The 17,937-nt window shown below is 34.3% G+C and overlaps 1 protein-coding gene across 4 annotated transcripts in view; it reads left to right on the top strand.

Annotated features, from left to right (window-relative positions):
- Positions 1 to 1,716: 1,716 nt before the first annotated feature.
- The window catches only part of LOC149794315 (high affinity choline transporter 1-like), a 44,743-nt gene continuing 28,522 nt past the window's right edge, over positions 1,717 to 17,937 (top strand). Inside the window, exons 1-2 of one of the 4 annotated variants that reach the window (XM_089968469.1) lie at positions 1,717 to 1,844; positions 12,510 to 12,692. In XM_089968469.1, the coding sequence (XP_089824595.1) occupies positions 12,521 to 12,692 (172 nt within the window). In that variant the 5' untranslated portion in view covers positions 1,717 to 1,844; positions 12,510 to 12,520. Of the gene's footprint in view, positions 1,933 to 12,509; positions 12,693 to 17,937 lie in introns of all 4 variants that reach the window. The other 3 variants (XM_089968472.1, XM_089968471.1, XM_089968473.1) reach the window with 3 other exon arrangements.

The raw sequence follows: 17,937 nt of genomic DNA, 5'->3' as shown, positions 1-17,937 counted from the left end.
ATAAATATTAATGGACCTAAAATTGAGCCTTGTGGTACTCCATATCTAATTGTTTCAGGTTCAGACAGAACATTATTTATGTAAATATGTGTTCTCTCACTTAAGTAAGAAGTAAACCATCTAATTGTTCTTTTATCACACTGCTAGATTTTTAGTTTCTTCAAAAAGATTTCATGATCCAACCAAAAACTTTCCTGAAATCTAGAAATACAGATCCTATTATTTTACCTTGATCAAGTGCTTGAAGCCATTTATCAGTAGTGAGATGAATGTTTCTGTCTAAAATACCCAATTGGTTAGGGTGTAACAGCAACTTTTGGGATAAAATGACATGAATGAGTCATGGACATGTATTTCAATCAATTTTGGCAAATTTGGTAATGAGATCAGCTGGTAGTTATCAGCATCATCCTTAGAACCAGTATAGGCATTGCAGTTTTCCACATTCTAGGGATAGATGAGGTTGCAATACTTAAATTGATTAGGAATGTTATGCTGTCTGTCATTTGTCTCAGATTTAAAGCACTTAATGCAGAAATGCTTTCTGTCAGATTTTGTCAAATCCTGTTGAGCAGTTTTTACAAAGAAATATATTAAGTTTTGTAGAAGAAGCTAAAAGCAGGAACTTTTCATGGAAACAAAACAAAGAGCATTACCACAAGTTCACTTTCTGGTTTAATAACCAGGTGAGCAAACAAAGTAGACAGAAAAAATGTAGCACAACAAGTAAGAATAGTTCAAATTTGTGAAGTTTCTAAAACTTTCTGTTCATAATTCATTACAAGTAATTAACTTTACATTGCCATGGGATATAAAAATATTGCAATAGACATGGTTTTATACATGTAGAGTCAATGAATAATTAATATATTACAATATAATTAGCATTGTTCAGCATAGTTTTTAAATGGTCTCAGTTTTAAATGCATACTTTAGGCAAAATTTAAGCTGGCATTTAAGAACTATGTTGTTTTTTTTTTCTTTCATTCTTTTCTAAACCCTTCCCAAACATATTTCTGACTCCCATTTGATGTGTAAATGAAGCCCCAAGTCTCTTGAAATCAAAGGACCATCAAGTAAACAGTAGGGTCTATTTATATGGCTCTTTATTTATTACTATTAAGGGATTTTCTATAGTAAAATTTGTTACTGTGATGGAGTCTGTTTTTTTTTCTTTCTCATTCTTATTCCAAAATAAAATGTTACAGTTTTTTTAAATGGCATCAATAAAAAATAAAATCCACCATGAATCTTATTTCATTTTTAACACTGTGTTTGAAATGAAATGTTGCAAAACTATTCCTAAATCAAAGTTGTTACTCCATTTGAAAATGTAAATAAGTGGATTAAGTGAAAAGGCATTTAAGATCAAAGTAATATAATGCATTTATAATAATTTAGTATGTTTCATTCTTTTATTAGTGGTACCCAATTTTTTTTTTACAAAACGACATACCATCACGGATGAGCAAGCTTTGAAATAAAGTTTTGCCTCTAGTGAATTTCTTTTTACTGTAACCAGCTTACACAATTAGGTAGTACATTTTCACATCTTTTGCAACTGCACAATTTTATTTAAGAAAAAAAATAACGTTTTAAATATCTAAATATTGGAAACATTCATACATTTGTGTGAATGTAAAACTACAACAATTTACTCTTTTTTTTTTGTTGTGTTGTAGCATGTACATATATCTGTGCATTCATTTTACATGACCGGAAGCACATGGTTTGTGTTTTCATCTGTCACCAGGGCAGATTTGTATCAATTCTATGCTCTGTGAAGACTTTGAGATAGAAGATAGTTAATATTAAAACAGGGAAACGAACAAGAGCAAGTGTTGGTTAGCAACAGCACGCTTGTAAAGCTTTGAACGATACAGACAGAGGATCTGTCCTCGCAGCCGTAGCTTACCAATTGTCGCCACAGGGGTTCGTTACAAAGAAAATTTGGAGTATCCGTCCATAAATCAAGGGATGGGGGTTCTAACCTGTAACAATATTGTTATGGACGGATAATCCAGATTTGTGACAAGTTAGAACCCCCATCCCACGGTTCAAGGACGGATACTCCAAAATATCTTTGTAACGAAGCCATGTGATGTCACCTTAACAGTACTTTTCAAGGCCGACATAATGTAGCAACAGGGGATGATTTTTTCCATTCAGAATGTTGGAAGAAATAAAAATGGAATCTTTCTGCCTAATTCGAGTGTGCAGAACTAAAAAATGAACCCATCTTTATATTTTGCCAAATAAACTCGCACTAAGCATTTTAACGAGCACCGCCCACCATTTTAATATTGATCTTTGGTCACTCTTTGCAATTTCTCGACCTTAACTTATCTGATGCTATAATTTGCATATTTGTTATATATAGTTATATATAAATGTTTTGTAAAAATTCAGCTTCAAGAAGAAACTTACTTTTAATTGTTTCAGGCACTCGGAAACCTTTCTTTGCTTTTTTCCCCAAGCCCCCCTACCCCCCATGGATACTAGAAACACCAGAACCCTCCAAAGTAAAATGAAATACACCGAAATACACAATTATTTACATATTATAAGCTGTCAAGTCAAGGAAAACAGGATATCTTTATTACACAAATGGAGCTATAAGTGTGTATGTTTGGGATTTTGAACGTAGCTTTAATAATATTGGTGTGGGACTGCTCTGGTGGCCTTGTGGTTAGAGAATCTGCCTCAGATGTGGGATGTTGTGGTTTCAGACCCCGGCAAAGTCTTACCAAAGACTTTTAAAAATGGTATTAGCAGCTGCATCACTTGGTGCTCAGCATTAAGAGGTCAGAGTTGGGACGGTCTGTTCGATCCCATTCTGCAACAACCCTTGTAACATATTCGTTCCATATATTAGTTAGCCTACAACTCTCATAAAGAGTATTCTGATTGGTCAAAAGTTTAAATTCATCTAATGAATCTTTCTATAATGGAAACTGATGGTATGGAAAGAAGAAGCGTGCTTGCAGCAAAAAAATGGCATCCCAAGTTGTTGAGAGAGACCATGACACAAGAAGTTTAGATAAAGGTTTAAAAAACGTATGGAAATGGGAATGACTGGAGTGAAAGGTCGACAGAAATTTAGTTGGTCAGTTTATAAGAAACTAAATGCCTGAGGACTGGCATTTTGTGACATCTGCTCTACGTCAATCACAGTTGGAAGACTATGGAACTGCACCTACAAAAGAAGCTGCATACGGAAAAATTGAAGCTCAAGGCATCTGGAAAAAGTGCAGTTAATTACTATAAGAAGAAAAATTTCTTGCACGAGAGAACAGATGTAGCTCTCTGTCAGAATATGTGCACTGCATGTCACCAATACAATCACCAGCTTGAAAGGAAAAAAGGCTCTCATTGAGAAGGAAAAGAAACGATTGCACATTGAGCCAAAAAAGTCAGTCAAAAGGAAGGCTAAACAAATCTTTGCCAAAGTCGCAAAAAGAGTTCAACTGGAATATCAACAGGTTGTGTTGATTGGAGAAAAAGACAAGGGAATGTATGGGATTATTTGTATATAGTTGATGTACATGGGTGTTTATTTTACAGACTTGAACAGAGAGAAGTATTATATATTTGCAAAAACTGAGAAATTATTTTGACTTAAATAAGATGTGAACAGTGATATGCACATGAAATAACTTAAGCACCAATAGTATTGAAGAACAAATTCATGTGACAATAAATATTGTGAAATAATTCAAGTCAAGTTGAAAATATTTGGTAAGTTTGTTAGTTTTTCAAATGATTATTTTGTTATATATTATGAACATAAGTTGCACCAGGAGCAGTTTTTATGATTGTAAAATGCATTTTTGGTGCTGTCCTTCAAGACCCTGTTGGGGGAGGACCCCAAACCCCCTTTTTCAAATTTTCAGCTTTTTTTGGGAATACCAGACTCATGTCTGATCCAGGTACCTGATCAAATGGAAATTGTATTAACTGTGAACCTGAGCTTCTTTGTTCTAGGTTCACACATGCCAACCCCTAAGAGTTAGTGTAATTATTACTAACTTAAGTGGCAAAAAAGTGTAATCTGAGCATAAAAAGAGCAGTCTATATATTACATGCCATAAAAACAAAAAGATATGAAAAGCTTACATTTATTTTTGCTATTTACCTGGATTCAGCAGTTAAAATTCTTGCCACAGAATGGCTACATCCATGTGGATTAGTAGTTAGTACAGGAGTATAGACACAAAAGAAACTGATAAATTGTAATTTTGCATCATTTTCACAGTTGAATTTTTCAATGCAGGATGATATTTTATATATGTTTATGTGTTCACAGATGCCTGTGCATATGTTCCGGGCTTGATGCTTTGATTTTTAAAATCAGTTAATTATCTAGTGTCAAGCCAGATTCTTCACATCATGTTGTATATACTGTATATATTGTACATCATAGATAGAAGGCCTCAAGGTAGATTAGTTCTGTAACTGATCGAGTTACCTTCTCTAAATAAAGTCTTTATTATTATTATGCATAACACTCGGTAACTTTCGCAAGTTGTAAGGTCCACAAATGATGACTGATGATTTCATCAGTTGAACTCTTATTTCAGTATGTTTAAAGTGTTATTGATTTGTCCATTTCTGGATGCATTATGTTTTTAAGCTTAACAATATTCCTTTTCTCTAACATTTTTCTCTGGTGGCCTAGTGGTTAGAGTGTCAGCCTCGGGTGTGGGTTGGATCCCCAACCGAGTCATACCAGACACTTACAAAAATGATACTAACAGCTAACTCGCTTGGTGCTCATCAGTAAGAGGTTAGTTTTAGGACTGGTTGTCCTGGTGTCAGGAAAATGTGACTGGGTGGGACATCATGATATATGTCTGCGGCATATGTCCCAGTGTTAAACATCACTATAAACTGTCACATTGCAGACATCATGGTGATATGACTGAAAAATTGTTAAAGCTACGTTAAAAATCCAAAAACACATCATATCCAACATAAGTTTAAGTATGTTTGTTTAGCTCAGGACCACTTTCATTTCTCCTTAATATATATCTCCTAGCCTGTACAAAAGGACTTTCCTGACCAGTGCAGTTCATAGTAGGAATACATTTTTTATTCAGTAGTAAACTTTCCATATTAATGACTATGCTATGCATATTATGATAAGTTACCTGTGTATTGTACACATTTTATCACTTATGTTAGGACTGGTCAGCCTGGTGTCAGGATAATGTGACTCGGTGGGACATCATGCTGTATGTCTGTGGCATGATGTCCCAGTGTTAGACATCACTATAAAATGCCACACTGCAGACATTGTAGTGATATGACTGAAAAATTGTTAAAGTTAATTAAAAATCCAAATCATACAGACACACACACACACACTAACATTTTTCAGTCATATAACATCGATCAGTCACAGTGATAAAGCCCATTTATTGTCTTTATCTGGCACCATTTATTTTCAATTTAGACTGGTCTGCTACTTATGAGGGTAACAAAATACTGTAGTATGAATCTGTGACACATGATTTCACATTCAATAAACATGTCTGTTTTCTTCTAACTGTTATACGTAACACTATAAATAGAAAAAAAGGAAATTAGATGAAGGTTGTACAATGAACATGAGACTCGTATTTTTGTTTACAATTTAACAATCAGTCAGTATGTGTACTCTATAATAATACAGAAAGAAGTTATCAGTAGGTGCAGCATGTCATTTTACTTTGGCCATTGAGAGGGCAGTATTCCATTTAGTGTTGTACTTGCATATTAAGTGGGCACAGTCATGGTAGTGTTGAGCGGATAGCATGGTAAAATGGTCTGGCATTCCTTAAAGATATGATAGTAAGCCAGACTTTGAATTGGCATACAAAGTCAAATACCTGAGCTTAGAATCGGTACCAAATTTATTACACTACATGAAATCTAGCTTGAAATATTGATTTTTAAATAGGGAAGTATCGTCCATCATATTGTTATATTGTAAATGTATAGCAAGTTAATTTTAAGCAACAGTATGAACCCCAGTGACGATTAATAGATGTTCACACAACATGAGCCTCAAACTATAATCTTTAATATTTGTCTCGATTTGAGCTTGGAAACATGGTTGGTTTGTTGTTTTCTTTTAATTTTATTTTAAGGGGTAACCAGTTGCTATTTTTATTACTCAGGTTGTCGTGAATGGGTGTATACCCAGGTATCCTGAAACTATAAATAGAAAAATGTGAATAGTTCCTATAAAAATCACTTCACTTTATTTTGCTTTTTTATCGTTATTCAGGCACATACAAATCATAAACATTTACCTTAATGAGTATTATGGTAAAAAATAAATGTATTTTGGTGTATTTCGGTGTTTGAGTATATTTCAGTATTTCTAGTAGCCCTCTCCCATGCAGCATTTTTGCAAGAAAAATCCTAATGATGGGCATTGACAAGTTAAAATTTTATGTTATTCCTAAAACCAATAGCATATATTCATTACAGTGTTCTTGTACATACATTGATGTGAAATCACAATTTAGTTGACCACAATTGCCAATCTAGAATTTTGTTATGATAGAAATTCCTTATTCAGCTTTTCATATTTTACAGGTTTTCCTCTAATTTTGTATTACAGTAAATCTATGGTATAAATTTTGGATGTTGCATTATGAAATTTTGGTTGTCCCAAATTCATGATATTTTCTTAATAATTCTTATTAATTCTCACCAGTTTTGATCAATATTGTTCAGTTAATGAAATAATGATAATTGCGAAATGAGAAAGAGAGAGAAGGAACTGGCACTGAGTTTTCAAGAAGATCATGCTTTGCGGGACCTTTTTTAAAACAGAGAAAAGCTAGGTCAATTTTCTGTTCCCTATACTGATGATATTCATTCAGATTTATACTCACAAGAAACAATAAATGACATGAATTGGTTTTCATTTTCTTCAGAATTCATCAAAATAGTTTTAAATTTATCTATTTTTTGCCTATACTAAACATGAAAAGTTTAATTTAAACACCAATGTCTGTACATACAAATCATGCATAGTGCAGATGATCTGACAGTAAAAATTCACCTGGGTATCTGTTGATCCTATTGAGTGGGTACCTCATCAAAGGGACGTTATATTAAATGTGAAACTGAATTGTTTTGTTGTAAGTTCAGACATGTCAATCCTCTCCCACCCAAGAGTTATATGCGTAATTATTACTAATATGATTGGCAAATAATGCAATCTGAGCATCAAAGATTAAGATATATATTGCATACCATAAATACAGAAAACCGTATCAGAAACATGTTTACTTTTGCTACTTACCTGGATCTGCAGTTAGTTAAAATTCTTGTCACAAATCAGCTAAACCCATATGGATTAGTTGGAGAATACAGACACAAAACAAAATGATAAATTATTTATACACAACGTTCACTTTAACTAGTCTACATAAAATGTTTAACTTTTGAAGGGTCACAAAGTCGACAAATTCTGAATACTGTATTACATCACTATCAAATTCCTCTTTCAAAATTTGTAAAGTACTTTTGATTTGTCCTTTTCCTACATTTTCTACAGTTTAAAAATTTCCCTCTCCTCTAACATTTTTTAATCATATAACATCCACGATTTACATAGATAAATTCCAATTGTTTTGTGCCATTTTTCAATACAGACTGGTCTGCTACTCAAGTGTGTATTAAACTACAACAGATCGGTGGCATATGGTTTCAGATTCAAGAAAACTGTCTGTTTTCTAAGAAATGTGTCATGTTCATTTACTATAAATAGAAAAGAAGTATTGGGTATTATTATATGCTCATTTTTTTCCCCTGTTAACTTTACATTGTCAGAATCGTTCAGTATTCCCTGATACTGAACTCTCGCGACAATACACATATAGCATTCACTTGCATAAAGGAACTACTTTCTATTGTAAACAAACAATGGACGCAGACGCCAACACTTTTGATTTGTACACAAATCATATACACTTGCGTAAGAGGCTCTTTACGTTGTGCTTGTTTAAATTTGTTTCTGAATGAACTAAAACATGTTTCATGGACTGCAGAAAAACTGATTTGGCACATTCTGTGTTGATACAATGTTACGGATTTAGGCTAGCTACATTATATAAAAGACGGAAGATAAGGTCCTTACAAATAACATACAAGTGACAAGGCATATACTGTCTTCTTTAGCTGGTGATAAGAATGGCAAAATAAAATATACTTACAGTTTTGCATCCTGAATTTCCTCAAAATATATTTTCTTAATTCTGCAAATCCGAATTACATGAGCCATGTTATAGGTTTTCAATCTGGATTACACATTTCGAAATTGTGCTGTAATTTCAATGATAAGTGCAATTGCATCCTCCTTACTGCACTCAAAATGAAATAAGCATTAAATTCCATAGCGTCTTTTTGATAATTGCAATTGAAAGACTTCATATTTTTCCAACATTATGATTTCAAACATTCAATGACAGAAACAGAAACACATTTGCAGATGTCAACATGCTTCTTCCAAGCTTATTAAATCTCATGTATTTTACGTGGAATCGTCGCATACAAATCCAGTCAATAATCATGAAATTTCCTAGAATCGAGAAAAATACCAAAATCTATTCATTCCAGATCAAATGGAAAAGTTGTCGCAATGCACATTCATTCACAATATGACTCCAAATTTCAATTTTAACTAGACAATCCATTTTCTTTTGAAAGTTATGTTGAGCACGCAACTAAGTTCAAATTTATCTGGGCAGAGTTATGTGCGCAGTAATAATGTTGATTTGTGTAATGATGAATATGCACTTGTGTATTTAGTTTGGAATGCGGCATACATTCATTTACGTTGTTTCTTGTAGTGTATTGTTTTTATATAATTAAACCTTAGGTAGAATAAAAAAATGAGCATATAATAAAAAAGTTACTGCCTTTGTATGGGAAAATATGAACTCATTTTGTCGGAAGGATATACTGCACTCCCAAGGTTGTGCAGTATTCCATCCCAAAACTCGTTCATATTTTCCCATACAAAGGCAGTAACCTATGAATATTAAACGATTCTGACAATGTAAAGTTAACGGAGCAAAAAATCAAAAAGGTCTCCGAGAATACTGTGGCACAGGCTGGATTTTTCTTCTCTGACTCTGTGTTCTTTAGGTCAGATGTCAGAGAGATAAAGATTTGATGCCTGCAAACAGTTTTGTACTGGGCATCATCTTCAAAATTTAATAAAGTAAAATATAATTGATTGGTTTTCTCATGCGAATCACTAAACCCAATTGCAATGATAAAATGTTGGAAATTAAACGTCTGATATTGCTAAATTATGTGGAGGTCTCTAATTGTATATTTATACCTGCTTGATGTAAAAACAAGCAGGTAGAGATATTTTACCTTTGTGTATTTATCGATCCATGCACCTGTAAAAACAAGCAGGTAGAGATATATTACCTTTGTGTATTTATCAATCCATACACCTGTAAAAACAAGCAGGTAGAGATATATTACCTTTGTGTATTTATCAATCCATGCACCTGTTCAAGTGAATGTATCATTTCTGGTTGACAATTTGCATCATCAGCCTTGTAATTATTTGATGGAATTAAATTAAATGCAACGTGTTGGTCATTTGACTATTATTGGAAATTAAAACGTCATTATGATTTAATAAAAAAAGTGATTAGCTAGTGCTTCTTGTGGAGTAATTAACAAACTTGACTATAATAAAAATTAAATGAAACTAAATTATTCCTGCTCTGCAAATAACCAAATTAAAATTGCAATTAATCTGGAAAAAATGGTCCAATCGAAAAGCAGGGATCTTCTGATATTATTAGCTTGTGCTTCTAATGAACATAATAATAATAATAATGAGGACTTTGTATAGTGCCTAATCTTTAGAAGCTCTAAGCACTTTACAACATTAGACAACACCTATAAAATAAAAAACATAATGATATGATTACAAAAACAAACACCATGAAATTATAAAACATTATATAAAAAAAACATGCTGAGAATATTTAAGGTAGGAAACATTATTAGGTCTTTAAGTTTATTCTTGCAGTCGAAATAAGTGAGTTTTGAGAGCCCTCTTGAATGTGATCACTGTGTTTTATGTCTAAATTCAATGGGCAATTCATTCCACGTTGCTGGGCCCTGGTATGCAAAAGAACCTTTAATATACAGTCATCAAGTGAGACCTGTAATTTACCTGATTAAAGTTGCTCTTAATCTGTAATTAACCCAATCCAAATTTATCTTAATCTGAGAAAGGCATGTATCGCATGATGGCATGCCATTGTAAAGCCTCTGCAGAAGAAACCAACACTAGACCATAACAATTTAAAGAACTACTGCCCAGTTTCTAATCTCCCATTCATATAAAAAATCTTAGAAAAGTTTGTTCTATCCCAGCTTGTATCTCATCTAAATTCAAACAGTCTTTTTAGCAATGTACAATCTGCATATCGCCCTTGCCACAGTACTGAAACTGCTCTTCTAAAAGTAGTTAATGACATTCTTTCTGCATTGGATAGCGGAAAGATTACAGTCCTCACCCTCCTTGATTTTGTCTGCAGCATTTGACACAATAGACCATGATATATTACTTCACCGTCTCCAACATGTATTTGGCATTCATGATACAGCCTTACTGTGGTTCAAGTCCTACTTGGTCAACAGGACACAAATTGTATCTGCAAATGGAATACACTCCAGCCCAGTTGATCTATGTTGTGTTCCACAAGGGTCTGTTCCTGGACCTGTTCTCTTCATTCTGTACACTCAGTCGCTCTCAAGTGTCATAGATCATCATCCAGTGTCTCACCAGTTGTACGCTGATGACACCCAAATATACAAATCTAGCCACCCAACTGAAGTTGATGCTACCATCCAAGGTGTAGAGAGGTGCATTTCTGATGTGAAATCATGGATGACATGTAACAAGCTGTAGATAGATGAATGATGATAAAACTGAGGCCATTCTGATCACAACACAAAGACTTTCTCATTCACATCCTTCACCTCAAACAATAAATATCAGCAATGCCAACATCAAATTCACACAATCAGCACAAAACCTAGGTGTTACTCTGGACAGTACTCTCACATTGCACCAACATGTCATGAACATATGCAAGGCTGCATATCTTGAGCTGAGACACATCAGCTCAATTTGCAAATATCTTTCAGCTGATGCCACTAAAACACTTGTGTGTTCATTAGTACTTTCAAGACTGGACTATTGTAGCTCAATTCTGTCTGGTTCATCTTAATATCCACTCCAGAAACGTCAAAAAGTTCAAAACACAGCTGCTCGGATCATACTTACAGCACTACGATCAGAGCACACCTCCCCGCTGCTCTGTACCCTACACTGGCTATCCATTCGATCCAGAATCAAACACAAAATTTGTTCTCTGTGCTATGTTTCACTGTCGGACTCTAGTCCAACATAGCTATCCGACCTCACCCATGTGTACACACCAGCAAGCTACTTATGCTCCTCTTCTGACAATCGTATACTCATTATTCCCACTATGAAAACAAAGTCACATGGACAGCGTTCTTTTGCATACCAGGGCCCAGCAATGTGGAATGAATTGCCCACTGAACTTAGACACAAAGACACAGTGATCACATTCAAGAGGGCTCTCAAAACTCACTTATTTCGACTGCAAGAAAAAACTTAAAGACCTAATAATGTTTCCTACCGTAACTATTTTCAGCATGTTTTTTATTTTTTAATGTTTTTCTAATTTCATAGTGTTTGTTTTTGTAATAATATTATTATGTTTTTTTATGTTATAGGTGTTGTCTAATGTTGTAAAGCACTTAGAGCTTCTAAAGATTAGGCGCTATACAAAATCCTCATTATTATTATTATTATTATTATCATAATTCTGGTACTAACTAGTTTGAAACCAATTGTGTTTTCTAAAATTTAAAAACGGTATTTTGTGAACACTACATCATCTTTTTGAAAAGGCATCAAACACTTAGTGTAACTCATACTGTTCTGTATTATTGTGCATTTTATGTGAATGTTTCCACAGAGTTTTTATTATTTCAAGCAAGCTCTGAACATCAATCACCTGTCCAAATTGCATAGTTTATATTGATTGATGTACCATCGTAAGGCATTGGCTGTTTTTAAGGCAGGAGAAATATGCTAATAATTTTGGTTAAATGCTTAAAATTAAATAGTTTTGCTTTATTTGAATTCATTTAAAAACTGATGCATTTTTTAGTCCATTCATATGCAGAAATTATATAAATACAATGCTTATGTTGAGTTCTATTAGGATAGTAGTGATTTTATTTTTTCTTTCTGGTATATCATGTTGATTTTTTACTCAGCGATTTGTAGAAATTAGATTTTGCAGTCTGGATGACTGTTGATATAAGTTTAATAATGTACTAAAAACTTGGATTGGAGTTTCATTATTCTAAAGTTGTCTTGAACCTTGATTAGACTATTTTTGCTATTGATTCATTTCTTTCTTTTTGCTCAACAGCATTTTCAGCCATGGCTATCAACCTCGCAGGCCTACTGACCCTAATCGGGTTCTACATTTTTATTCTGGTAATTGGAATTTTAGCATCCAGGAGAAAGAAAAACCAGGGCACCAGTCTTATGGTGTCCTCCATTGTGGCGGATCGGGATATCAATGTAATTGTTGGGATCTTTACAATGACAGGTGGGTTTTCATATAACCACTGTATGACTTTCAGTAAGAAAGAGAGCAACAGGAGAAGTTACGAAACTAATAGGGGATGGCGGGGTATAGTGGCAAAGCCCTCCTGAAGCTGAAATAGTTTATCAGCTCAAATTAGGCTGTCTCAGCTTTATGGAGCAATTTGTAATTTACTTTAGAATTTATTTTGTAACTATATTGTTATGTATTTTTGATTTAATTTATATTTGATTTAAGTTGTGTTTGATTTGATTTGATTGTTTGTGGGTTTTGGAATCTTTTTATTTTCTTTACATGTCAATGTAGTTTAATTTTGTTTACTAGGAATTTGATATTTTCCAGAAAATTCAGTTTGACCTGAATTTTTCCTTACATACCTAGTAATAGAAACACTTGTTTCTATTTTTGACCAGCCAATGTGGGTATATGAAAAAGCTTGCCAGTAGCTTCTCGTGGGTCGGTGGTTCTTTCTGGGGTTTTCCCGGGTTCTTCCTCCACCATTAATACTGGCCGCCATACATAACCTATCATGTGCTGAAATATGGCATTAAACCCCACAACAACAACGACAACTATTTTTGACATAGTTCCTGGCCTTGATTGATTGTCAAGTAAACAATATTTTTCTAAAATGTAAAATGATTGGTTCTTATCAAGGACATACAGGTGCTATGTGACTTTTACATGTAAACATGATCACGTCATCCTCTATTTTGTAATTGGGCATTTCCGAGATTGCAAAATACTTAGTATTAATAGTGATGTTTAGAGAGAGAGATCTCAGAGTCAGGGGCTTTTAAACACTTGATGTCAAGTTGTTTTCTTCTGTTGTGACCAGTATTGAAAATTTTGAGTTATATGTTCAATTTTCTTAAGATTATTTGGACTCTAGAAGATTAATTCGTTTCTCTGGAAATATTATTGTATTCATACAGAATTCTTGAACAAGGACTTTTCTTGATAATTTTATTTGGATTTCCAAGACCGGAGGAATAATTATTATGTTTCTACAAGAAACTGTTGACATCAACACAATACATGCTACAGCATATGTCATTGCCTTCCATCTTGGATTATTCGTCAGGACTCGAACTTGGAATCATTAGAACATTTAAATATTAGGACTTCAAGAATTTTATTTGTGGGTTCTTCTTGTGTTATTTTTGGATTTGATTCTGGAAACCGTAAGTTTTCATATTTTTTCATTTTTCCATGGAAATAAATTGATTGTTATATTTTTCAAAGCTTGTTGTTTTCTCTCTTTCCTGTGTTACTGTTTATTCGAGCCTAAACACTTTACATAAGATTATATTTATTTTATATAAAATTCATATCGCTGAGTTTATTTCCCTGAAAATGTTTTGGGTTCCTTCCTATTAATAAGGAAAAGCTGTATCATGGAGAATCATCTGGTTGATGGTTATTGAATTTGAATCATTACAATATATTCATATTTGGCTAATTAAATATTTCTTGGCTACCTTGCTGATGTGAAAGTTGCTGTTGTTTGAAAAAGAAAGATAATCAAAACTGAAGTTTTATATTAACACAACTAAAATCATCAGTAAAAATAATCAGAACTTAGATTTTGTAATAATAAACCAACTAAAACCAACAATATAAATAATCAGCTTAAAGAAGAGAACATCGCATCATGGTTTAAACATATTCATCGATGCAATTAGAGATGGTGAGGGGAAAAACCTGAACAGAAGATAATGAAGTTCTACTGTATAATTCTGATAATTCTGTACATGTACAGAAACTTTTTATCAATAAATTTCAGATTTGTTCCTTAAAAGAATTTCAGGAAATATACTCATTTTAGTATACGTTTAAAATATGTAATAACTTGCATTTTGTAAGTTATGTCCATGTGCTTTTTCAGTTGTAAGTTTTTCAAACTCTATGGAAAACATTTGACATGTGCAGTTCAAGGGTCTCAATGAGCATTTTACATTTATAGACCAGAAAGCTTTTGGATGTCTGCAGGGATTTACAGATCCTCTTGTCAGACTTCTAGGATAAGATCAAATTCAGTTTGGACAAGCTTATCTTGGCATGCAGAGAACTAGCCTGTGGGCAGGTCTAAAAAATTGAGTGTGTTTTAGATTTTTAACGTAGCTTTAATAATTCTTCAGTGTGACAGTTTATAGTGATATCAAGCACTGGGACATCATGCTGTAGATGTGGCATGATGTCCCACCCAGTCACATTATCCTGACCCCAGGCCGACCAGTCCTAACATTAACCTTGTAATGTTGAATACCAACCAAGGCAGCTATTAGTACCATTTTTAGAAGTATTTGGTAAGACTCAGCCGGAGATCTAACCCGCAACCTCCCACATCCGAGGTGGATGCTTTAACCACCAAGGGCATCGGAGCAGTCAAGTACAAAATTGAGAGAGGGATACAAGCTACAGAAAAAATTATTGAACGTTGGTGGTTTGGGTAATATACAGTAATTCTTTGTGGGCTAATTTACCGATAAGTGGTCTTGTTCAGTTGCTAATGCTTTATGTTTTGCAAAGTTAGTGCCCTATGATCTTGCCTTAATAATATATATCAGCACATTTATTTGGGATTTATATGTAGTACATTCTTCTTTTGCATACCTGGATACAGTTTCATTCAGCAGATTGCCAGCATGCCGTAAGTTTTATGGCAAGTAGGTCTTAATTGCTCAGAATAAAACTTGAGATTTCTTTGACAGATGAATGTTTGTAAATAAAAGGACTTGTCTCCGACAATTAACAATGATATGTTGTTTACATAATAATTACTGTAGACTTGATAATACTGCTGAACAGCAGTTAAATGGACAAAAAAAAGTGTTCTTAAATCCTTCTAAAAAGTTGGATTCTCAAAGTAGTTTGATGCATGTTGTGGTTTTAAACCTGACAACATGATAATTGTCAAGTAAATGGATAATGTAAGTGTTCATTAAATCCATGAGTTATGAGTATAATTAAATCCTTACAAATAGTCTTGCTCTAATTCTCCCTCTCATTTAAAAATGTATCTGTTTCAAAATTATACCTATCCCTTTATCTCTCTATATACATGTATATCTTGCTGTTCCAAGTATATCAGCATTCTAAGTCTTTCTTATCTACATAGCTATTTATGTGCATTATTTACATATATACGCTGCTGGGAAAAAATCTGCCCACCCTATCAATAGTTTGGAAATGAGGGCATTGTTCTTAGACCTTCAAGGGTACCAAATAAGATGCCTCTGGATGATGGTCTCTGCTGATGACATGTTAGTAGTAGGGTACCTCAGGTGACAATGAGGCACACATGTCCTTCTCTGTAGGTTTGGAACCTAATTTGCTGGGCAACTTAGGAAGGGATTATCATCAGAGTTCACCACATTCCAGACAGACAGAATATTTTGGCAGACAGTCTTTCCAAGAGGGGCAAGATAGTTCTTACAAAATGGTCTCCACACCAATCCATAGCATAGTTCAGGCTTTAGGGGAGACTTTGATGGGCTTGTTTGTGACGTGGCTAAACAACAAGCTGCCCTTTTACAACTCTCCAGTCCCAGACCAGAAAGACTGGGCAGTGGACAATTTCAGCTTGAAGTGGGATCATCAGTTTGCATATGCCTTCCCACACTTCCGGATGATTCCACATGTACTTCAGAAAGTAAGGACCTCAACTGCCCAGCTCATTTTGATAGCCACTTATGACCTCACTGATCATGGTTCATTATCTTCTTAATTTGCTTGTAGACCAGCCCAGGACATTACCCAAGAGGAGTAAGCCTTTGTCTCAGCACAATATAGCCCACAGCTTCTCTGCTTTCATGCTTGGCTCAGTTTAAATGATGTCTCTGCCAGGACATGTTTTTGAGCAAAGTTCCGTGGTGCATCATTCAGTTCAGGAGACAGGCTTTGTCCAAATTCTTTGATGCAAGGTGGAGAATCTTATGAAGTTGGAGCAGTAGGAAACATTTAATTCATTGCTGTCCCACCATGAGCACAGTGGCTGAAGTTCTTCTCTTCCTTTATGAATAAAGAAAAGGCTGCTGTCAGGGCTTTAGGGCAGCCCTATCCTACACACTCAAATGTTTTACCTGATCAGGTATTACAAGCTGTATGCCTAAATAAAGTCTTTCTTGTGTCCTATGATGTCTGTCTTAAACCCCATATGAACCTTTGGGTAAAGCTTCTTTTGAGAATGTTATCCTGACGACTTTTTGCTTTGCTCATTGTCTACATGATGAAGGTTTGAGCTTCATGTCCTTTCCATAGGGCAAGGCTGTCTAAGGTTTATTGGAAATTGCAAGTCATTTTCTCTCCATTATCTGTCAGGTTTCTTCCCAGCATCCATTGGTTACTGCACTCCTGATTATCAGACCTGCCAACTCTTACGATTTTGCCGTAAGTCTTACGAAAATTAACCTAAATACATACTTACGGCATGCTAGCAAAAATTACGGAAAAATTATAATTGCCGAAGAATCCAGATAATTGGTTCATCCGTGTTTTATTTGGATCTGGGTTTCATTGTAGAATTAGTAAAATTAGTCAGGGAACCAGACTAACTTTACAACAGCACCCCAGACGCTTTAAACTGCACCTATTTGTTCATGCGAAGTGTCTGCATGATCCAACTATTGATTAAAGAATTTTTACAAATAGCATCCAGAAAATGATGCATGTTTAAGACGAAAGGGAAAATAAGCTTCTAAAAAAGTGTTAATAATCAAAACAGAAGATAAAAAAGGAGTATTTAGATTCTTGTGAATAAAATCTAGAAAGGACACAATTACGTTTATTGGACATCACATACCAATTTGAGTACGTCTCTTGGTGGGAGATATGATTGCCATCATCATGTGGAATCGAAAAGAATTTCCAAGAATTATGTCAAGTTGAGAGATATCAACAAGTCATTGAGCTGCTGAGGGTTTGGAACTAGAATTTGTGCAACTGTACTAGCGGTAAATGAAGTCTACGTTTACATTACAAACTTTTCAGTGAACATAATGTTTATTGTTGATGTGTCGAACTTTTAATTATGTTTTCTAGCTTTACCATAGCAGTTATTGATATTTTGTTACATCTTACTGAAGAGTGACCGAGTGGTCTAAAGCGCTCTCCATTACGTATCACTGCCATCTCACCTCTGTCTGCGTGGGTTCGAGTCTCAGATTCGGCTATTGTAGGTATGTGAGAAAGCTTGTCAGTAGCTTCTCATGGGTTGGTGGTTCTTTCCAGGATTTTCCTGGGTTCT

This window comes from Sinohyriopsis cumingii, chromosome 8 (assembly GCF_028554795.1).
Source record: "Sinohyriopsis cumingii isolate HCF-2022 chromosome 8, ASM2855479v2, whole genome shotgun sequence".
Classification (NCBI taxonomy): domain Eukaryota; kingdom Metazoa; phylum Mollusca; class Bivalvia; order Unionida; family Unionidae; genus Sinohyriopsis; species Sinohyriopsis cumingii.
Note: the sequence above shows the minus strand (reverse complement) of the source record. Positions and strands in the feature narration are given on the sequence as shown.